The sequence below is a fragment of the Pelmatolapia mariae genome, linkage group LG22, assembly GCF_036321145.2.
Source record: "Pelmatolapia mariae isolate MD_Pm_ZW linkage group LG22, Pm_UMD_F_2, whole genome shotgun sequence".
Taxonomy (NCBI): Eukaryota; Metazoa; Chordata; class Actinopteri; order Cichliformes; family Cichlidae; genus Pelmatolapia; species Pelmatolapia mariae.
The window spans coordinates 19725514-19748565 of NC_086245.2; the positions used below are offsets into that span (position 1 = coordinate 19725514).

At 40.9% G+C, this 23052-nt stretch overlaps 1 protein-coding gene across 1 annotated transcript; it reads left to right on the plus strand.

Moving 5' to 3' along the window:
- Positions 1 to 4011: 4011 nt before the first annotated feature.
- poc1bl (POC1 centriolar protein homolog B (Chlamydomonas), like) lies at positions 4012 to 23012 on the plus strand. Its single transcript, XM_065470980.1, has 11 exons — positions 4012 to 4149; positions 6973 to 7425; positions 9351 to 9520; positions 10842 to 11031; positions 11177 to 11362; positions 14009 to 14126; positions 17237 to 17413; positions 18833 to 18964; positions 19883 to 19993; positions 21189 to 21341; positions 21424 to 23012. The coding sequence occupies exons 2-11, from the start codon at positions 7040 to 7042 to the stop codon at positions 21553 to 21555; spliced, it is 1755 nt and encodes a 584-aa protein (XP_065327052.1). The 5' UTR covers positions 4012 to 4149; positions 6973 to 7039; the 3' UTR covers positions 21556 to 23012.
- Positions 23013 to 23052: the final 40 nt, after the last annotated feature.

Consider the following 23052-nt stretch of genomic DNA (forward strand, 5'->3'; position numbering starts at 1 on the left):
CTTCAGTGTCAAAATGTCACAAAAAAAGGTCTGTTGAGATTTCAATTTGTAACATTTGACAGCCGCAAAACGATCTGTAATACACTTTCATGTGACACAAGATGCAAAGCCAGCTGCACCTCAAAAAGACCAAACTGTCTGCAACAGCAAAGAGAAACTGTGATCACAAAATGAAACTAATCAAACAGTTAGTGTTAGGCTTACTAACTCGAATGTCTCTTTTTGGAACATTTAATGCATCACCCCAAATCGGTCGTGACAGATGGCTGCCCCTCCCTGAGTCTGGTTCTGCTGAAGGTGTCTTCCCATTGCTGCCAACCGCTTGCTCAAAGGGGGTCGTTTGATTGTTGGGGTTTTTACCTTACAATATAAGGCACCTTGAAGTGAATGTTGTGATTTGGCCCTGTATAAATAAAATTTAATTGAACTACTTCCAAGCTTGTATCCAAGCAATTCTAGAAGGACTTTTAATATCTCTGTGACCACTGATAAAGACATCTGAAATTCATTTTGAGACAATGACCCCAAATTATAATAACACTTCCATAAAAAAGTAAAACAACTAAATCAAAGTCCTACTAAAAACTGATTTTGTTAATCAGCTTCCTTCTGTGAGTAATGGGGTCCTGCAAGTTCACACATCTCGACTGAGAGATTTATGTCTTTATTGTCCGAGCTTTCCTGAGTGTTTCAAAGTGGACAAAGCTCATTTAGAAGTGGGTGCATATATTTCTTCCTAATTAGACTTTTGCTATATTTTAATCGGTATCTCATCGCAGCCTTATTCATGTGCACAGCCTTGATGTTGTATTAGAATTTTGAAGTGCTATATTCCTAATTAATAAAATTCAAGGATGTCTCTTTTTCGTGTCTTAGTGTAAAGCATTGATGTATAAGCCTACAACCTAAATAGACTGCAGATCTGCCAAGTTCTCTGAGGAATAAAATATTAGTTTTTAACCAGTGCCATTGCCATTATGATACATATCTGATGGATTCTCTTTCACACACAAATCAATGTGTAAGATCTTTCTACTTTATGCAATAATAGCCTATTCCCTCATATCCTAGGTCATAAAAGAGGCGTAACGTTCACCATCAGAGTCACTAATTGATAACCATATTCTGTCCTTATGGCTGAAGGTCACTGTGTCTTCTTCTCTATGGGGAGCTAATAATCTAAGGAAGAGTATGAGCTGGAATCCATCTCCATTAAATTAAAGGAGCCTGGTCCCACAATGTGACCTCTATTCACTATGATTTATTGCATGAACAAAGTAAATGAACATTAAGCACAAAGGACATGCGGCTAATGAAATCATCAGCCCAACAGTTAAGCCAGTTAAGAGGAGAATGGAGCAGTAGTTGAATACAGCTGTAGATATGTAAAGGCCCAGACACACATTCCTTTTTTATCACCTTTGTGAAGGTCTAGCAGTTTATAAGTCTACAGTTACCGCAGCCATTTAACTCAGCATGTATGACAGCTCTGTTCTTCTAATTTTAGAGGTTAAATGAGTTGCTCAAATTAAATGGCACTCATTAGTTGGGAAACAGAATCTGACAAAGTAACGCATCAGTGCCACATGACTATTTCAGCTCCAAAAGATTAGAGCACCCAGAGGTATCTATGTCTATTAAAAAAACAGGGGAGGATAGTTGTCCTTATTTAATATTCTACAAGAGTAGCAACACAAAGGGTGATAGGACCAAGTTAGTTTCCATCTGAATGGGCTCTACGGTTTGAAACACAAAGCTGTTTAAGGGCACCATCCTTTTGTATTCAGTTTGTTAATTGCATTAACGTGGTAAGGCATTAGTCCAATGTCAAGTGTAATTATAACAGATGTATTCTTTGCAGTCACTAGATGGCGCTCTTGACTTGAACTGTTTTCATTTGATCCTGCAGCCTATGGCACCAGGTCAAATCCTGTTGCCAGTATTTCTACCCCCTAGACTTGTGTTCTCCAAGTCTGTCAAATGAGAACGATTTCAATCATAAGCTCTGCAGCTACTGAACTGAGTCCAAATGCAGATTATCTTAAAGGACGGCGATAGGCTTAGTCAGCCTATGACCAATAAATCAAGAGGCCCTACAGAGCCAAAAACACAGGGATTGCTCTGGATTTTAATAAAATCTCTTAAGAAATGGGTCTCCTTTCTTTAATTTCAGTGTAGTGCACCTATGACAAATGACACAATTAGGTTAAGCTATAAGCTTAAAGGAAATTTAAATGTAGGTTGATGAAAATCTGAAGCTCCCTCACATTGAAAAAACCATAACAAGACTAGATTCCACACTGATTAAATCACTTTTGCCACTAACTTGAGAATGAAGAGGAAATGGGGCACGTTGCATATGTGAACTAAATGACAGCTTGAATGGAGGAAAGACCTGTACAACAGCCCTCCTTGTAGCTATGAAAGCCCGAGATCCCTATCAGGGAAATGGGACCCTTTTCAGTTCCGGATGAGGGCACATCACCCTCACAGAGAGAGGTGTCAATTGGTTTCAAATGGGGAGACGGAAAGGAAAAGTAAAGAGCGAGAGGAATAAAGGATATTGGCAAGTTACCAAGCCGTGCAGGTGTCTGCCTAAAAAACAGGCTGCACTAGCGCATTGCACACTCTAGGCAAGTGTGGTCCAGCCTGAGCAGGAACCAGGAACTATGAGAAAACAAACCAAGCTCATAATAGTGAGAGCACAGAGGGAAGGGCTGTTGGTGCATGTGTCTGTGTGGATTACACAGTCCCTTTGTACAGTGGGGAGCATAGATCCTTTCGGCATTCCTGTGAACATCACAATGGTTTCTCGTTTGCTCTTTTGGGGGGGTCAGACACTACATGGCATCATGATCAAACCAAAAAGCAACGCCTACAGTCTTTTTGCCTCATGTATCCTGACATCAATCCACTGAACATACTTTATTGCATGCTTTGGAGTCTTTGATCTCCATGCAATTCTCGTTGCATCAAAATTACAAACCTGTAAGCCTGCTATTAAATTCAATTAACTCTTTAAAGGAGATTAAAAGTTGCAGTTGCTGCTGTGGTAAAACACCAGCTCGTGTTATTTTTTTCTCTTGCATTATGTCTGCTATGTCTTCATGATATGCAAACAGTGACACTCTTTACATCTGGATAGAAGGTTCATTCATTCAGCTGACGTTATCAGCTCATAAACGTACTACAAACGTGGCAGGAGTTTCTAAGTGGGTGTATCGTTTTGTAAAATAACTGTTTTTAGGAAGCAGGGACACATGAGTCAAACATTTTGGGCTCTTATAAAGTCATGATAAAATAACGGAGTGCTTCAGATCATTGTTTTCAAGTGCAGGTCGAGTGTTTATCTCGAAAGGTTTCGGAGTTTTTTCACAAATTAAAGTTTAGACAAACTCACGTCTGAATGTTTTCACGTTGTACAGTTGGAGTCAGGATGTAAAGTTTATAGTCATCACTCCAAAGTTACATACAAAGACAGTCACATACAAAGGCAGTCACATGCAAAGTTTAAAGTTATTAAAAACCTGTGGGGTTTCAGTTGTAGACAGAGGCAAATGAATAGCTAACAGGCTAGCATGAAGTACTTCGTCAATTTAACTGGAGACGTTGCTAACAACACCGGAAGTAGCAACTACAACCCCCCCCCCCGTTTTTGTATGAGGAAGTTAATATGACGAAATGTCAAGAAGTAAAAATCTATTGTAAACAACACACATAAGTACAAACCATGGAGTAACGTATCGCTAGCTTAAACGAACAATTACGTGTATTATTCATTGAATAATTTAGGTTACTGAAAAAATACACATAGACGTTTATGTAACGTACATTAATAGATAATGATACCATATGTAAACATATACTTCTGTACATATAAAGATGTTTTTTTTAAATGTTTTATTCCTATGTATACTTATTGTTAAACTCCTGTCATTGTTGGACTTTTATTTTGAAAGGTTACGACGGAACCGCTGTAGTTTTTCAGTTTGTCTTGACAGAGGTCAGAAACCCAGTGTGGAGGAAAGGATGTGGGTATGCTGACATCTGCAAGCCAGAGGTTTGAGTGTGAGAAGACCGCAGCCAGGCTGACAGACAACGGCCTCAACTCTCTCGAAGTAACTCCGAGACATGTAACTTGTTGCGAAGGTAAACTCAACACAAGCTAACCTCGTCTTTCTTCACAGAAATGCTCTCCCAGCTACAATGTGTCGTTAAGTTCAAAGTACAGTTTGTCTGTTGACGATGTCGATAAAATCTATTTGCGCTCCTCACTCGTTTAGCAGTAATTACACTTAAAAAACTTTGGCACCACAACTAATGCGGACTTTCTTTGAAAGTAGGAAGAGGTTGTCATTTAGCCTCTGGTAGCTGCTAATTCAAGTGGAGGCTTTGTAGAAAGTTGAGGTTATTCTTCCCACACAACCATTCACACACACGCGCGCGCGCTGCTGCTGTTGTGCTATGCGTGTGTTTAATGCGACCTTCATCCGGGGGGGGGGGGGGTCAGCGGAGGCTTTTGCTCTCTCTGCTGACTGTACGACTAGTTAGGAGCCAAACACTGATTTAGTTTGACAGATCCGGAGACCTGTTGCTGAACTTGCGTGTTACGACTGCAGCTTTCGAGACAGGCGCTCTCTCCACTGCTATTTCTCTTTTGCTCAACGCTCCCCTTTCCTCATAAATAAAAATTAAGATAAAAGTTTGATCATCAGCTAGGCCGTAGGGAGAGAGATGGCAGTGTTAGGGGTTTACTCGAGATTTACTTTTGCTTTCATTTGGAGCACCTATCAGCTTTAATAAAGCGAGGAGGGGGACTGTTGTTTTAAAGTGTGTTTCAAGTGTGTTTGGGTTTGTTTGTGTGTCAGAGACAACAGTTAAATTAAGCCTGCCATCATCACTCATCCCACCCAGGCTCCTTTCTGTCAGTACCATATACACAGAGTGCAGCTGAGAGCTGTTTGTGTTGCTCAGATGAGTCAGTGATCCCTGTCTTCTTAAAATGAAATAGAGCCAGTCGGTTGGTGGGGAAGAGTTGCTTTGCTTTGTCAAGCATTGTTTGTGTAACCTGTTCAGCTAGTGCCTCTTGTATATTACACCGTTTACAGCTATTTGTCCTTTCTGGACTGGTTGACAAGGAAATGAGGCGTGCAATGTATGCAGTACATAGTGTTCATTCCAGGCTGACCGTGGAGAGAAGTTGGGGCTTCATGACATCAGAATTTTAAGTGACTCTAACATAGAGCCTTATTTTATCAGCTATTGACCCATCCTTTCACTGCTCTCTGGGTGGGACATGCAGCAGAAAATGCACCCCAGGAAACCAATGTTATCCCTCAACTCCCTTCTTTTTGTGTGTTTTTGTTTCATGACCAAAAAGCAGGTCAGGATTAACGTTGCATCTTAGCCCTCTGCCCCCATCCTGCTTGATCCAAGCAGCTGCCCTGGGTAAGGCTATCAGATTCAGAGAGAGTGGAAGGTGTGATGGACTGCTAATAAAAGGGGGTTTTGTTTGCAGGCGTCTCCATTTTGAAACCTCAGGAGTCCAGAGTTCTCTGGCCACAGCCCAGACTGGAGTGAAAAGGCTGCGCTGCTGCCTTGAAGGACTCCCATTGGCAATTGAGTTTCTTTTTTACTCTGCACTGCGGATGCGTGCACTCTTTGATTTTTCTATTTGCTTTTAAAGCGTTTCCTCAAAGGCCATTTTAAGCCAAGCTTTTCTCATAATTTGCATTTTTCTTTTGGTAAAAGTTGGAAATAACCATCATTAGGCTGTCCTGTGAGGAGGGAGAAGCCCTGCTGTGGTGTGTGGGACTGTGTATGTGTGTGTGGGTGAATCATTATTGCCACTAAGCCTGTCTGACATTAGCTGGCACTATGGCAAATGGCACCCTGCTCTAATATTAATGCAACACAATTATGTGATTACATCCAGATCAGTGTCAACATAGCTAAGTGGTCTGTTTTTACCACAGGCTTCTCGTAGCTTTTGGCAGGCTAAGCCAATGCAAATGTCGAAACTGCTGTCTTTATGTACCAATAAACCCGGGCAAATCCTATTTTACAAAAAAGCCAAAAAATAATGTTTTTTTCCTATTCCAATTTTTTTGTTTTAATTTTTTTAAGGTTTCTTCCAATCAGCCTTGAATTTGGCTGAGTGGAAGAGAACACAAGTCTTAAAATGAGAAATCCTTCAAAAGACCAGATTCTTAAAAAATCAAGTCTTTTAAAAGGTTTCCAAGTTAACAATGAATTAAACCCAAATCTAAACAAAAGGCATGCTTAAACCTGGCTGTTTGACCACTGTCTTTAAGTGTGTTTTCTGCTTTGCTGCAAATGTGTGTCATATATGTTTAGTGTATTCAAAAATGAAAAGGAAGGGAAATTATAAAAGCTGAAAGTTTAAAAGACTTGATATAACTTTTGGATTTAGGGGGAAAAATCTGACTGTATATGAGGCACAGATGTGAGAAACATTTCCGGTAAGACTCAGTGCGATTCACTGGGAATAAAACAGCTCAGTTTTAATTAATTTTATCAGGCTGACATATCTCTCGTTGGAGTGCATCACAGACTTAATTTATTCAGCACACTGCCGTGTGAGCCATAATTTAGCCTCTTCCATCTTTGCAATTTGTATTTAATGAGCATCTTAATGTGGCCCTGAGCATGCAAGCATATTTATGATGTCGGCGTTGATTACCGCTGGTCTGGTCAATGGGAGCGGTGTCCTCAGGGCACTTGTGCATTTAGAGGCAGATACAATCTTTCGTGGATGTAAGTGTTTAGATTAAGAACTTGGGTTCTTACTTGATTAAGCCTTATCTAATGGGAGAGCTTTGTTGAGATGAGTTCCGATAGTCAGCTCCTGTCAGCGGTGTTTCTCAGCCGCCTCCTTTTGTGGTTTGCTTTAAAATGTGACATAAAATGTCTGTGATTATAAACTTTTGTCTATTTCTTTCTTTCCTCCAGAGGCTTGTGTCCTGTAAGGGCACCCTGAAGCTCAGCCTGTCACTGTCCTTCCTTGGTGGTTCCTGTCATGAGGGGGCGTGTTTCTCGAAAGCTGGGCTTGCTGGCCAAGGCTGGTTTCCTCCTGTGGGTGCTGTGGCTTGGCTATCTGCTGTTGGAGCGCTCATCTTTCCCTTTCTCTTCCTCTGTGGAGGATGAGGTTAAAGACCAAAATCTTAAGGCACGACAGCTGGTCTCAGAGGAGAGTGGGAATGATGAGCAGCTGGCTAGGCCTCTGTACATTAAACCATCACCAGACAACAATGCACCAGGGGAGTGGGGCCGGGCCACACACCTCAACCTGAGCCCTGAAGAAAAGAAGCAGGAGCAGGACAGCGTGGAGCGCTATGCCATCAATATTTATGTCAGCGACAAGATCTCCCTCCATCGGCACATCCAGGACCACAGGATGAAAGAGTGAGTACAGAAAAAACAAGAATAATCCATTAGTTACTTACTGAGTGATGCCGTCTGACAACCAGTCGAGAAATTGAGAAAAAGTCACTTAAATTGTTTTTTTTAATGCTTTCTATTTTTCTTGCTAATACACAAGGCCTTGAATATTGCCTGGAGCATCTTCAGCGCTACAACGGTGACAAATTACTCAGTAGAGATTAAGTTGAACTCTTTACTGGAATCACGTTTTCACTGACAGTTAGAGACAAGCATGAAGGCTCGTGTGATCCAATGCAGGGCTTGGTGAAGTTGTTATAAGAGGCTTTTTGCCTGAATTGATTCATTTCATCCTTGGTTGTTGTCAGCAGCTGAAATACACCGTGTGATGTCTTTTATTAGCAGTTTCTCCTTCGGCCCTTTGGCCTTTTGTCTCTTCGCTTACTGCCTCTCATGCTAATGAAACCCAGATGTTGCATCAGCATCAACTTGGCGAGAACCATCATTCGACTGTGTAAAGGCCGTGTGTTTGTTTTAAATGCCCTGGAGTATATTTGTAAAGCATTATAGATCATTTTTAGCATCAATTTGCAATCACAGCTAAATACAATTGTTCTCTTTATGCTCATTGAACACCTCAAGCTAAATGTTATTTAAACTGGAGCTGGAAAAATGAGTCTCATGGGTCACCTAGGTGTAACCGGAGTAACCCTTGTCACCACTGGGACACACACACACAAAGATGCTCTTGCCGGGTGGAGGAAAATGTCTCAGTGGCTGAAAGTAACACCCTGTTCCTTTTCAGAAATAATGTTAAACCATGACATATCCCTTTCACACCTCACTATAATAGCATTCCTCGCAGTAGTTTGTATAGAGATGAACTCCTTGTAACGATGGGTGACGTGGGCCTAGCAGTGGCAGAGGGACATTTTGACGAGTGCAGATGTGACACAGGATACAGCAGTGCTCTGGGTGTTTTCTGTATGAACATATTATATATTTATGCACTTGTTTTGTTGTTATGTCAGCTGATATACTTCCGCTGCTTGTCAGATAACATGCCGTAGGACTAAATTATGGCCACGACTGGCTGCTATTACACTCGGTGAGATCTGAGAACAGTAAATTCTCATTCTTCTTGTCAGACTGCTCCAGATGCGCTAGTCTTTTTGTTTGGCTTTAGGGCTTGTAAATCTGTAAGCAAATGGGTCATGTCCTCCCAGGTTTATTCATTTTGAAGTGGTGTATATGTTTGTTGTAGTTCTGCACCTAGTCCATTACTATTTTCCAGTTTCCTCCAGCAGGCGTTTTTTTTTTTTTAGCGGATTAGCTTTACGCTCTCTTGTGATGAAACTGCAGCACTATAAACACAGTGCTTCTGAGGGGAGGGCGAAGTAGCTCATTTGATTTGTTGTGTCCAACTCACTTCCAGCAATGTCATATTTGTAAATTGGAACTCTGGCTACAAAATTGCAAAAAAATCTGTGCCAATTTTGTGCTTTCACAGTCTTGAGCTTACAGAAACATCTTACCCTGTTTCTCCTGCCTTTCTGTGTCATATTTTGCTCTCTCTTTCTCCAGTTTCCAGCTTTTGATTTCTCAGTATTTCTCCTCGCTCTCTGTTTGGTCCCAATTCCCCCCCCCCCCCCCCGTCATCTCTCCCAGAGCGCTGCTGTGGTATGTTGCTCATTGGTGTAATACGCTCCCTACCCCCATCCATATTTCTGCTTCTCTTTATTGTTTTAATGAGTGCCATCTGGATTAGGACCAGAAGCCTCCTCCTGCCACACTTGTCGCTCAGCCTGCTCTGGCCATATGAAAAATAATTTCATGCTTGTATGAGTTCATTTACAGTGTTGTTGTGTCTCCATGAAAATACAGTACACTAAAGCTTGTGTCAACTCTGTCTCTCCCTCCACCCACACAAACACACTTGTATGCCTCAGATGCCGAAGTAAGAAGTTTGACTACCGACATTTACCTACCACCTCTGTGATCATAGCCTTCTACAACGAGGCCTGGTCCACCCTGCTGAGGACTATTCACAGCGTGCTGGAAACCACGCCTGCCGTCCTCTTGAAAGAGATCATCCTCGTCGATGACTTCAGTGACCGAGGTTTGGCACGCCGTGCATTCCATCCGTGTGTAATTTTGTCTCTGTACAAGTAAAATGGGCAAAAAGTTGTCCTACGAGCTGTGCAACAAAGATGACTGACAGCCTCGGCCTAGTTTAGTAAACCAGTTGAACCAAACCTCATTTGCGTGTCGCTTTGATTTTGGCACAGTGACAAAGTACAAAAGACGATTCAAGAAGGAGCCTGCTATATATAGAAATAAAGATGCTGTCTATAGTGGGATGAATAGTGAATGCCTTTGAATAAGAGCAATTAGAAAAAAAAAAACAGTCCTCTGAAACAAGTCCTAACACATTTCCTGTCCTGACAAGATTCCCAGAGCAGATAAATCTGCTCAGGAAGGATAAGAAATTTAAAACTTGACCAGGTAATTAAATTAAAAAAAAAAAGAGTTGTGTTTAAAATTGTGATTGTGCGAGTTTGTTTCCAGTAAATTTTGTTATTTTGTCATTTAAGAACAAAGCAATATAAATCTTTAGCCAGCATCTTTGTAAGCAAGTCAGGAACTTAAGCAGGAACATTTGGACCTCAGGAACAGCACAACAGTAGCAAAACAGTCTACACTCTGCATCTGCCCCCTGGCTTTTGGGGTGTTTTCAGTCACATCTCGCAGTTTTCATCAGTAAATGGATTGTCTGCTGTCTACTGACTTGTGCTGACTCTAAGAATGATACTACTTCACCTCAGAAACTGGATATAGGAGGTGCTTGATGTCTGTCTGTCTTAATGGAATTAGTATTTGGTCACAGCAAGTCTAGTCTGTGCGGATCAGAGACATTACACCATAAAGATGACCTCAGTGAGCACTGAGTTGCAGTGACATCATTTCCTTTCCTCCAGCCACTCTGACCAATTGGAATGTTAGACATGCCACTCCTAAACCAGACAGCCGGCTGCTGGAGGAGTGACAGCTTTCTCCTTTAAAGCTGGCTAAACTAGATCTAGCGTATCAAGTTTTAGTGTTGACGTGTGTTTAAAACTGCATGAATCACCTACTACTATTTTTGATACCAGCGTTGACTGAATAAACATGATAAATATGCAATAAAACAGGGTGCTGGTATTTCCCAAATCATCAGGGACTAGTATGCAGTTCTGTAGGTAATGACGCATGGTGAGCAGCCAATAAAACACAAATGAAGGAGTAATAAGTTGGTGACAAGATGATTGTTTTGTGTCAAGAGCTGATGAACATTTCACTTCATAATCCATAAATATAGAAGTAGCTGTGTGTCTGTCCACTTGTTTTAATACTAAATCATTTGATATCATGATTTCTTTGTGTTTGCATTACAAAAATAGGCTACCTGAAATCCAAGCTAGCCGACTACATCAGTGATGTGCAACGTGTGCGTCTTATCCGCACCAACAAAAGGGAGGGGCTGGTTCGTGCACGTCTCATTGGCGCCACCTATGCCACTGGTGACGTGCTGACATTTCTTGACTGCCACTGTGAGTGTGTTCCTGGCTGGATTGAGCCTCTGTTGGAAAGGTGCCTAAATACATTTTTAACAACCTTAACCAGAAAAGGAAGAAATTGTTTTTAAGCTTTAAGATTCACATTGAATCAACTTTTCTTCCCCCCTTCTTTTCATTTTTTCCTGCCACCCTCCTTTCTGCCTGTTATGGTCTCTTAGGATTTCTGAGAATGCGAGTACCATCGTGTGCCCTGTGATCGACACCATCGACTGGAACACGTTTGAGTTTTACATGCAAACAGATGAGCCAATGATCGGAGGATTTGACTGGAGACTCACCTTTCAGTGGCACTCTGTCCCTGAAATGGAACGCAAGAGGCGCAAGTCTCGCATTGACCCCATCAGGTAACAGTATGGTACTTTCCAAGGCCTACTCTCAGATCACTTTATCAGCTTGACACATGTCAGTGAAGAGATCTGCTCTCATGAAGCGTAATCTACCTTTCATTACTAATTTGTCACTTTGCATACTTTATTACTTTTTACTTGCTTATTAAATTATACTTTTATTAAACCCTCAAATTTTTAGGGTTTGCCCAGCACATATAATATTGCTTCCCCAAAAGATGTTTTGTCTTTCCCCCAAAGAAAAAGCATCGTGGCTGGTTTTTTTACGGAGGATTTCATTTACTCAAGATTAACATGCAACACTGAATGGCCAGAGTAATATGAAACTAGATAGATCACTGTTAAGTGAGGTAACATAGACTGTTTTAACTTTATTGAGACCAGTAGTGTTTGTATTCATAGTCATCCCCCAAATGCCCATTTTGAGCCAGGAGAAATCCTCACTGTGTGATTGATCTTTAAAACACTGGGAAATCCATTATGCTTCCTGCTACCTTATCATTTTCTCATAGCCTCAGTTAATCAACTTGTCTATATTCTCGTCCTCCCATCTCTTTGCTGCATTTGACACCACTGACACAACATTTTAATACAGGTAAAAGAACACTGATATTAAATTAGCCTCAACAGGACAGTTTAGTTTGTATTCATCAGTTTCCAGTTTGTCTTATGTGCGCAATTTCCTAAACAGTTAATGTAGTTAGTTTTGCTAAAACAGTTGAATAAAAGTTGAAAGTCTGCAATTACAAAAATTACAAAAATCCTGTCATTATCCAGAAATTTATGGACTTAATTATAGCTTTTTTTACTTCTAAGCTGGACTATTTACACTTGTTAATATCAAGATGTCGCAGCAGTTCTCTTATAAGCTTTCAGATAATCAGAATAAAGCATAAGAAATTATATGTCTCCCAAATTATCTTAATGTCATTGGCTTCCTCATTGGCATACTCCTCACACATAAAGCCTTTAATGAACCAAAACCCCACCATATCTTAAAGACAGTGGTACCGTATTATCCCAGTTGAGCACTTTGCTGCCAGAGGGCAGGTTTACTTGTGGTTCTTAGAGCCTTCGACTATAAACCTTTCATTTCAAATTCCTTTAACTTTAAATATGTTTATATTGTCTATTCTGTAAAATAGTCAGATGTCTATTCTTATTAATGTACAGAATTCACCTGCTTGCTGCTACTACTGCACATTCACCCAATGTATATACTATATATATATATATATATATATAATGTTCTTCCTCTACCCCCCCCCCCCCCTTTTTGCACATGTCGAGGAGCGTGTCAGGATACATTTCACTGTGTGTTATACTTGTATAACTATGCATGTGACAAATAAAGAACCTTGAACCTCTTTCCTGGGGAACCAGCTCGCTATTTAATTCAGAGACCGGCACTAGCTCCACTTTTAAGGTGTTTTGAACCTTATAGTTTGCTAGGAAACCCTAAACCATTCATATGTCAGTCTCTGCAAGTATGCATGGATTTGGCTGGAACTGATTGGATTCATTGAGTGAAAGGTTACATACCGATGTTCACTTGTATGACACAACATTACTTTTTTTTTTTTTTTTTTTCTTTTTTAAACCTGTCCCGTTTGGTTCTTTTGCCATCAGAATTATTGTCTAAAGGCGAAGAAAGATGCCCAACGGATTTACTTTACCAAATGGACCATCCCAGCCTTGCCGTAATGGTCCATTTGATTTACCTTTTATTGTTTATTTTATTTTATTTTATTATTTTTACTTGCTAGATACGGGACAGGGGAAAAGAAAAGGGAGAAAGAAAGAGGGGAAAAAAAAAAAACAGCGGAGAAGAGGGACGGGGATAAAGGGCAAAAAACAAAAACCAACAAAATAAGCAGACAAAAAATACATATATCGATCACCTGGATCACCTGTTGAGAAAGAAAAAAGAAAACAAGCAGAAGAAAACGAGAGTAATAGAATAAACAACATCACAATGATATATGGGAATATAACACTAAATACTTAATATTAAACATTATTGTGCAGCACGTAAGATCGACAGCGCACAGTGTGCTTTGAGGTAGGAGCCAAAAAGGGTGTAGTTTGTGTGTGTGATCACCTGTGTGTACACCTGTGAGCATGAGCGCGCTTGTATTTAAAAGGTTCCTTAATGTAATGATCTGCTAGAGGGTGTGGGGGGCCACAGTCCCATCCTCCAGGGCATGAAGCAGGTATGGAGGAGATCAAAACTCCAGACATCCAGAGGCCCCCAGAACACAAGAGACCAAGGAAGACCAACAGAGGGGCAGCCGCGCCACTATCTCAGAAAGAGCTGAGGAGAGTCCCAGATGAGGGATCACTCAGCAGCCGCGGAGCAGAAGCCAGGGGGGGTTGCAGTGACGTGCCCGTGAGCTCCGCCGGCAGCCAGCTGTGCCTGAGTGACCGAGCCCCAGGCCGAGAGGCCGAGGGCACCCCACCCCCGAAGTGGCCCTCCTTAAGCCTGTTTCAGCCAGACATTTCTTCCTGTTGAAGGAGGGTTTTTTTTTTTTTCTCCCCACTATCGCCAACTACTTGCTCAGAGGGAATCGATGAGTTTCTCTGTGTAACGGGATTGAACATGGCCATGATAAAAATGATCTTGTTTTTCTTGTATTCTCACAGGTCTCCTACTATGGCTGGGGGATTATTTGCTGTTAGCAAGGCCTACTTTGAGTATCTGGGCACGTATGACATGGGCATGGATGTGTGGGGAGGAGAAAACCTGGAGCTCTCTTTCAGGGTGAGTTAATTTTCCATCACCCAGAATCACAGTGAAGTGTCTGCTTAGCCCCCACAGGGCCACTTAATCGATATTAGACCTGAGTGGTTCTTTTAAAACATTTTGCGAAAGACTCACTAATCTGAGTTGCTTTGTTACCAGATCAAGACAAACCATATCTTTACTCAGCTTTTTTTACTGTGATAGAGAGCAGAGAGAAAGATCATTAAATTTAGTTGGAAAATGTTTATCCTGTGCACGCTGGTGCGTAGTTGGCGTGAGTCAGTGTCAGATCACAGTCAGCCAGGGTATGTGAAACTGCACCCTTATATTGGCTGATACCTTGTTGTGATGTTGGTGTCACTTTTCACTTGCTGGCGTCAATCAAGCTGGCACAGATTTTAAGCAGGAGCATGCAAGATTAGGGAATGTAAATTGTGTGTGTATGATTTATAGTGTGTATTTGGCTGCATTGTGAAGAAGAATGGGCTGTTCAGCTGAGTGATATGTTATGCATGTGGAAACAAAAATGCCTCTCACTGGGACTTTTTCCCATACATAATTTATGTTTAGTGAATTGGTTTCTAGGTCTCTTTTTTTTGGAGTGCTGAAAAATAGTGGTGTGGCGTAAAATGCTTTCTGAATTAAGATGGAAAGGACTGTCTTGCATTAGCTGTTTGCCTATGGACATATGATAATGGTTTTGCCTTGTGTAGGAGGAGGTAGAGTGGGTCATTTACTAATCACAAGGTCAGTATTTTGATCTCTGGCACCTCCACCCTGCATGTCAAATTATCTTTAGGGTAAGAAACTGAACCCCAATGCGGAGTGCGAGTGTGGGAATGTTAGGTTAAAAGCACCTGGGAATTAAAAAAGCACTTAGGTGAATGTGTGGGTAAATGGTTAATAAGACTTGTGTAGAAAAGGACTAAATAAATACCAGACCATTTCTTTAAGGATGTTAATCTTTTGTTCGATCAATGGTGAACGATCCAGCCATTAATGTAAGGTAAAAAGATATTGTCTGTGTAGGTTCTATTATAAATGCAGCTGTATGACTCACAAAAGTATGGGTTGAACCTTTGTGGTAAGATTGATAAAGCACAGTTTAGACTGTTTCTTCATTCAGATAATACCTGTAGTAGATCATGTTTTGTAATCTTTGTTTAAAAGGAACATCAAGACAAGGTGGACCGATACACATAAAGTTAAACAGAATCATGTGGCGACCAACAGCTTACAGATACAGCACACGCCCAGTGCAACAACCTTACACCAACTTACACCAGCAGCTGTGTGGCTTACCACCACCTCTGTTTTTTCCCCATGACCTGTCTCTCTCAAGCTGTTCCTATAATATAAGGACTTAAAAATAATCTTAAGAAATGAATCACCATGTTGTAATATTTGATGGAAAATTGTGCACAGTGTTATTGTCAAAACACACCACAATAGACTTGTTTCACAGCAGCCATTTGACAAAATGAAGTAGTCAAACACAGGTGTTACTACTGCAGTCATGACGGTTCTGATCTGTTTCAGTGCTGAGCTGCTGGGAAAAAGATCCATCGTGGACGATGCAGTCCAAAAAAGAAAAAACTTACACAGGTGTCTAAGGCCGAGATTGAAGATGGTTGAGGTCCATTAGGTCAAATGTACAGGAAATAGGTGGCCCAAGTGTTAGTAATCCCCCAACCCTCCCGTGTCCCACATGTGAAGGGTCTCCATGTGGTCTATAATCGTTTACCAGCAGTGAGGTGAAGCTGGTAATGTTTTTACCTTGTGAGTTTTTGCAAATTGTTGTTTTGGAAAAATCTTCAGCAGTGGAAACAACCTTCACAGGCACCTTTGATAAATGTTTATATGTCTGCCTGTGGACAGGTATTTCCGTTTCCCATTACTCAGATTTTACATTCTCGACTCCTTTTCCTTGCATCTTAATCCTTCCCACTAAAGATGTGAGGGGAGGAGGTGAGGAAAGGACACGAGGATCAAGGAGCTGAGGCAACAGGTGTTTTAACAATATGAGACATCCTTGCCTTGGAGCCTCATTTTAAATCAATGTCAGTTTAATCCAAGATGTGGCAAAGCTGGGTCGTAAATTGTTTTGTTATAGCCCAACTGCTGCTGCATTTTTATGACCGCAGGTGTAATAGTGTTCATGATGTTTTATGTTACCGGCTACTTTTGATTAAATTTGCAATATGGCTCATTTTAATCACATGCACACACATAAGAGGTGAAGGGCAGACTGTTTGATCATCCACTGAAAGAAATGTATGAATAAAAAAAGACTGGTTGTTTGAAAGTGTCTTCTTCCTGCTATTGTTTACATATTCTACCTGTGTAGCATGCTTTTTTTATACATTGAAGGTAAAAATACTGTAGCAAAGAAAACACTTGTGCATTCTTGATTATAGCTCGTCCAGCAACCCTCCTCTCTTGTCTGTCTTCCTTCCTTCCCTGTAGGAATTGAGGCGTCCTTCGACAAGGCGTACTGAGATTAATTTCCAGGTCGCAGGCAGGACGATGAAGGGCAGAGAAGACATAAATTAGGGAAAAGAGAAAAGTAACACAAGCATGCAAAATGCAGTCGCCTGACATGTGTGTAAGGCTGAGTTCGAAGATAGGTGTGATAACCCATGAATACTGAGAACATGTGTTATTGGTGGGGCACACATCTCACACCCATCTATGGTTTAAGTACTAGATAAAGATACTTGCATGAGAGAGAGAAATACGTTACAAAATAAAAACAATTAGAGGCATCAGGTGAGAGGGACACTTGCCCCGTCGCTCTTTACTTAGCCCAGTTTACACATCATTTGTGCTTGGGCTGCTCAGCAGCCATCTTTGTACTTGACCTTAATTTTCCTGACAAACACAATCCTGGAAACGTGATTGTGTTTGTTTTTTACTTGTGTTGTGAGCACGTTAACATATTGTAGAAACTTCACTTGAAATGAGGTAACATTAACATTTGAGATCTGTGGACTCCACTAGAGAGTTTGTGTTTTAATATTTGTATTTTTTTTTAATTTCTTGATTGTTGTTGTGACACAGTTGTTATCTAGAAAGGTGCTATATAAATACATTTTTACTTTGCTTACTTACATATCTGCCACCCTTAGGTGTGGCAGTGTGGGGGCAGCCTGGAGATTCATCCCTGCTCGCACGTGGGACATGTGTTCCCTAAAAAAGCCCCTTACGCGCGGCCCAACTTCCTCCAGAATACTGTCCGAGCTGCAGAGGTCTGGATGGACTCTTACAAAAAGCACTTCTACAACAGGAACCCTCCAGCCAGAAAGGTAAGACACTTTGCTTGTTTCATGCACTGATATGTTGTCACACTATCCGGCACCATGTTTAGACAGTAAATTGAATAGTTTATCTTTGGTGTCAGATTTAGATTATTCATATAACTGCCCCCTGTAGGTGTGGATATAAGATCAGTATCTGCCTGACTGGGTTGGGTGTATTGAGGTACTGAGGGTGTTTACATGTGTGTGTATGGTGTGAGTGCTGTGCCTCTCAGGTTCTGAGTATTGGGCACCATCAAAGATTCATGTATCTCAGTTTCAACTGTCTGAAAAAAAGTGCATTATTAATGTCAGGGATCTTTGATCAAACAATAAATTACCTGGTCAGGGGAGATTGAACACAGCACAGACCAAGATCATCAGCTCCAAGTCTATTACGTTGCTGTCATAATTTGTCATGCAGCTATAGAGCGATAGACGTGTGACTAGTTTGATTAATGAGTTATATAAGTTTCATTGAATACATTTAATCATGTTGATTTAATATTCCAACTTTTCTTTACACTTTTCTAAAGAAAGAACAGCTGTTATAAATGTATTTTTTTATAAGGAATTATTGTTTTATGTTGTTATTTTGTTCATTTATTTTAAATATTTTTTCTTGTTAATTTTGAGATTGGGAGCACAATGCAGTAAGGATCACAAAGAAAAAGTACTCGATAGATCAGAAATCTTATGATTGAATTAGTTTAGTTTAGTGTGTGTGTGTGTGTTAGGTGGTCTTGTTATAATCCATCCTCAAACATGCCAAAGGAATAACTCTAGACTCCTAGGGTAGACTTCACGCCTTAGCAAACACAGCTATTTAAAACATGCACTGTTGGCAATAACCTGCTAGTTGGCTTCCTGGGATTCTTATTTGAACTCGATTTTTGGAGTTACAGGAGCCGGATTCACCTCTCATATCCAGGATGTAAATATTTGCTTTAAAAGTCTAACTGTGTCCTTTATAAAAACACCCATCAATTGTGTTGTCAAAAATCTTATGTAAATTGTATGGACAAAAGTAATGGGCCCTGAGCACCAGTTTAACTCACAAGGTTGAGCAGACATATACTGTAAGGCTAATAAAGCCTAAAAATGCTCCAAATTTGCTTAAAAAATCACCCATGCTCTGCTGAGCTCCAAACACCCTCTGGCATTAACATCTACAGAAAAACTGCACAGGGAACTTCATTGCATGGTTTCCAGTAGCTCCTGTAGGTGTAATGTGTTAGTGACCCAGTAGTTTTGTCCATACAGTGTATATTTAAAGAAAAGTGTGCATGCTCTAATGATTAAAATGTAGCTGCAATGTATAAATAAAGCGATACTGTCCATAAATGTACATTCTTAATAAACTCTCCTAAATATAACCAGCTTTTTCACCCACAGCAGTGACTCATACATTGTGTGGTTGCTTCACAGGAAAAATATGGGAATATTTCAGAACGGCTACTTTTGAGGGAGAAGCTGAAATGCAACAGCTTTGAGTGGTATCTGAAGAATATCTATCCTGAACTACATGTACCTGAGGACAGGGAGGGCTGGCACGGGGCTGTAAGTGTCTCCTTTTCAGATGCTGTGTCTGAGTTCTGTTATTGATCCTATTAGTGCAAGATTAATTATTTAGTTTTTGGACTGATGGCAGATCTTGTTCTGATTTATAAAAGACAGCAATGCGGCTGTGTCTTCATTCATCATTCAAGTGTGAAACAAAAGTATTAGGGTGAGACATGATATGAGAAAACCCCGTTGAAAGTGGGAAGGCTTTGAAATCCATTTGACTGGGCTCAAGACCTTTCTAATTCAGACATCTGGTGAAGTCTCCTGTTGTAAAATGCTTTACAGAAAAATTGCTCTTGGCTCAGTGTTGGATTTTAAAACAATTACATTTTAGCCACAGCAATGTCTCTGTTTTTTTCTGAAGCGAAAAAGAAAATTCCCTCAAAGATTTCTTCTTTAGTTATAATGTCCAAAAATCCACCACCTGTCCACATCGACACACATTTCCCAGTGACAGCTGTGAAGTCAAATGCTACAGCCAGGGCATCGTCCAAAATCTCAAATGTTCTGCTGTCAGAACTGTCTAAAATTTGCATGCACATCCACACTAGAGGTACACGGTGACAAAACCTGAAAGAACGGCATTACTCAGACAAAGAAAAATTTACATTTTCTTATGAAACTGGGCGAAACTAAGTTTTATTTCATATTGATTAATATATGTGTACTGATGTGGAAAATAAGCAAAATGGCAAAGGTTCAATTTGTTTTCGCTTCCTGGTGATATACCGTCATTTAATGATTTAATCAGATGACTGAATCCACCATCTTCAGGGGTGTTGCATCCTACGTGGCCTTAAAGTCTAAGCTGCCAGCAAAGAATAAATCCAAGAAAAAAAGAGTACTCACAGGAATCGATAAACAGTGCCGCATTTCACTTGTTATTGATATTTACTGCTCTCCTCCTGCCAGGTGCGTAGCTCAGGAATACATTCAGAGTGCCTTGACTACAATGCTCCAGAGCACAGTCCCACAGGTTCCCAGATTTCTCTTTTCGGCTGCCACGGCCAAGGAGGCAACCAGGTACGTCAGGCATTTCAGTGTTTATTCTTTCTTGACACAATCCCACAGCTTCTCGTGGCCCCCGTGGGAGATATATCTTGAAATGTCAAGACTTTCTGCTAACCCCTAAAACAAGCTGCCACAGTTGATTCACACCAGAAAATTACTCTCTGCTGGTGTGTCCAACATGACTTGAATGTAATGAATGGAAAACTGAATGTGGTATTGCATCCACACATAGCTGGAAAAAAAGGTGCACATGAATCACAGGTGCTTTTTTTTTTTTAAGTCGGATTGACTTCCAATTCCAGTAACGGCTGGTTTAGAAAGCACCAGATTATTTATCTGCGAGGATGTATATTTAATGTTGGAGTCAGACAATAGGCAGAACTTCTTTCTGTGGATCTTCAACCTGGCTGTTATCTCTGATTACCCCATTGATGCGCCGCATCAGGTGTCCTCAGTCACAAAAAGCGCCATGTGTGACTGAAAATCAATGTTTGAATGGCTTCTCGGTGAAACAAAAACCTGAGGGCCCTTCACCACCTCCCTCCTGCCCCTTTCCCTGGCCCACATAAGAACCACGTTCCATTTAAAAGATACATGAGCCTCACGGGCAGAATGAATGGCACAGCCTGGATAAATAAGTTTGAAGCCAGAGACAGTGGACCCAGAGTAAGTCTTTTATTAGAAACGACCATAACGGGCCCCAGTGCAACTGAAAGATGTATGAGATGTGAAGAAAAGGATGGGGAAGTATAAAGATTGATTACCTGACCCTCCGCTTAACGGGTAGCACAGGGAGCGTTGCATCTTTTGTCCCACCGGACCAGGTTGTTGAAATGACACCAGAGGGGAAGAGTCGGGTTTGTGCTCATGTCTGCTTGATTGAAAGGGCCAAGGCCCCGTCTTTGCTGATGAGATCCCTCGACACACTCGCCGACGCACCATATAGTGCATTTATAGCCGTGGCGCAACAGCAGAGTAAAACATCCTGTAATCCTAGCGGGTAAGAAAAAAAAATACCAAACTGCACTAATTGGCTTTCTAAACAAAAGACAGATGTAGCAGAAGAAAGAAGAAGGAAAAGTTTTAATCTCTTAGTCTCTGCTTCTTTTCAGAGAAATGTGTGAATACAAGCTTTTGTCAAAGAAATACATTTTAACTGTAAATGGAGAAAAAATGGCCAAATAACTGTCTCTCTTTCTCTCTCCAGTACTTTGAATACACATCTCAAAAGGAGATCCGTTTCAACTCTGTGACAGAGCTGTGTGCTGAAGTACTGGAAGGACAGACCTCCATCGGAATGAGGCACTGCCCTCGTGATGAGGAAGTCAGACCTCCCAGTCTCATCTGGGAGTTCAAAGAGGTAAGGGATTCATGAATGTATGTGCCACAGGTTCACATTTTCCTGTAAACTGACTCCACGCTTTCAACTTCCAACCTTTCAGGACAGGACCATCTATCATCCACACTCAGACATGTGCGTGACAGCCTACCGCACAACGACGGGCCGCACGGACGCCCAGATGAGGCGCTGCGTCCCAGGGGACAAAACCCAGCAGTGGAAGTTTGAGTGGTAGTGGGAGGAAGCTAGATAGTAGCAGGGAACCTTAAGTGGCCTTCTGTGACCACAGTGCAAATACTGTAGCGGAGGTATGACCCCCGCTGCTCCCATTTCTGTTACTTTTCAAGTCTGCACTGAATGGGAATGGGGGGAAAAAAAGAAAAAAAAAGAGGTGTTGGAGAAAGTCACTTTAAGCCAATGACTCACCCAGTCCAGTGCTTTTAAACCTTTGTGAATACCTACAGAGGTGAGGTCTTTTTTAAAGAACACCAGCTGAATTTAAGACTTTTTTTGTTGTTGCTTTCATCCAAGTGCCTCTACAGCCAGAGTGGAGTACACAGCACACCTGAAGTGTCATTGCCGTCTCGGGGTTTTGCAACAACTTGAAAGCAGCGAGATGTGTAGCACATGAAGCAGTGCCTTCAAAGAGATTAAAGCCAGTTTCTTGATCGGAAACATGATCGGAAAATCACCATGCACTATAGAATATTGCCTTAAAGTGCAATTAATATGGATTATTTTTATTATGTCCTCACATTTGTTTTTAAAAAAATTGTGAAAAACAGGCTGCTGGAAAACGATGGATTAGGAATGTAAGGTCTTGCCCCAAACACGCTGCTTCCTAACGTGCTCCATCATGTGAGAGGAAGGAGCTGTGGTCATACTAGACTGCCTCTCAATTCTAGCTTTTGTCTATGGAGCTAGTTTCGTGGCAGAATACATTCTGAATGAGATTGGAAGTATTTATTAAAGTGTATTTTGCCTCAGATGGTTTATTGAGTTGACACGAATGTTGTGATCTATTCTCCCCTGTTGTGTTAAATTAAGAATACCCTCTAAACCCATCTGTCACTTTGCTTTTGAGAACCTGTCATCCCTCACAAACCCGTGCGTGCCGAAATGAAATGTGCCAGCGCTTATCATATTTATTTAGAGCATTTTCAATTCTATAAAACTACAAACAACACTCACTAGAGCCTGTTTTTTGTTTAGTCACAAGAATTCTTAAAGGGAGCAGCTCTGTGCCAGTTTTCTTAAGAGTCTTGTGTGTAAGCTGTACTTGAAACTACATCAAAAACACTCCTGTTAGGTTTTCTTTTCTTCTTTTTTTTCCACTCAAGACCACATTAGTGTTTCTACTGGGATCAAAGGACCAAGAGATTCAGTGAAACTGTTGGTAAAATGACCGGTGAACAGCATTTTTTGCTATTTATTCCCACTGAATTACATTTGGTCTCAATGGCAATTTGAATTTATGAATATGTGATATTCAAACTAGTTGATAAATTGTGAGATGACTCCTTTTGCGTGTTACCTTTGTAAATAATGCTTGGTTAAAGGGACCAGTAAAAACTACTGATGAGGCAAAAGGGAAGTTGATTACTTGATATGAAGAAGAGGTTGGACTGTTGGTGATGGGGAAGGATTTTTCTAAATAAAATGACTGCTGGGATGATTGAAAGAATAAAAGACTAACCACAAACACACATGCATTTTGTTTTACTCGCCTTCA

Excerpts from the sequence above, each read along its gene's own strand:
- poc1bl (XM_065470980.1), top strand. The coding sequence starts at position 7,040 with ATGAGGGGGCGTGTTTCTCGAAAGCTGGGCTTGCTGGCCAAGGCTGGT. Across the intron at positions 19,994-21,188 it reads ACGGCCAAGGAGGCAACCAG|TACTTTGAATACACATCTCA; the intron begins GTACGTCAGGCA and ends TTCTCTCTCCAG. Across the intron at positions 21,342-21,423 it reads TCATCTGGGAGTTCAAAGAG|GACAGGACCATCTATCATCC; the intron begins GTAAGGGATTCA and ends CCAACCTTTCAG.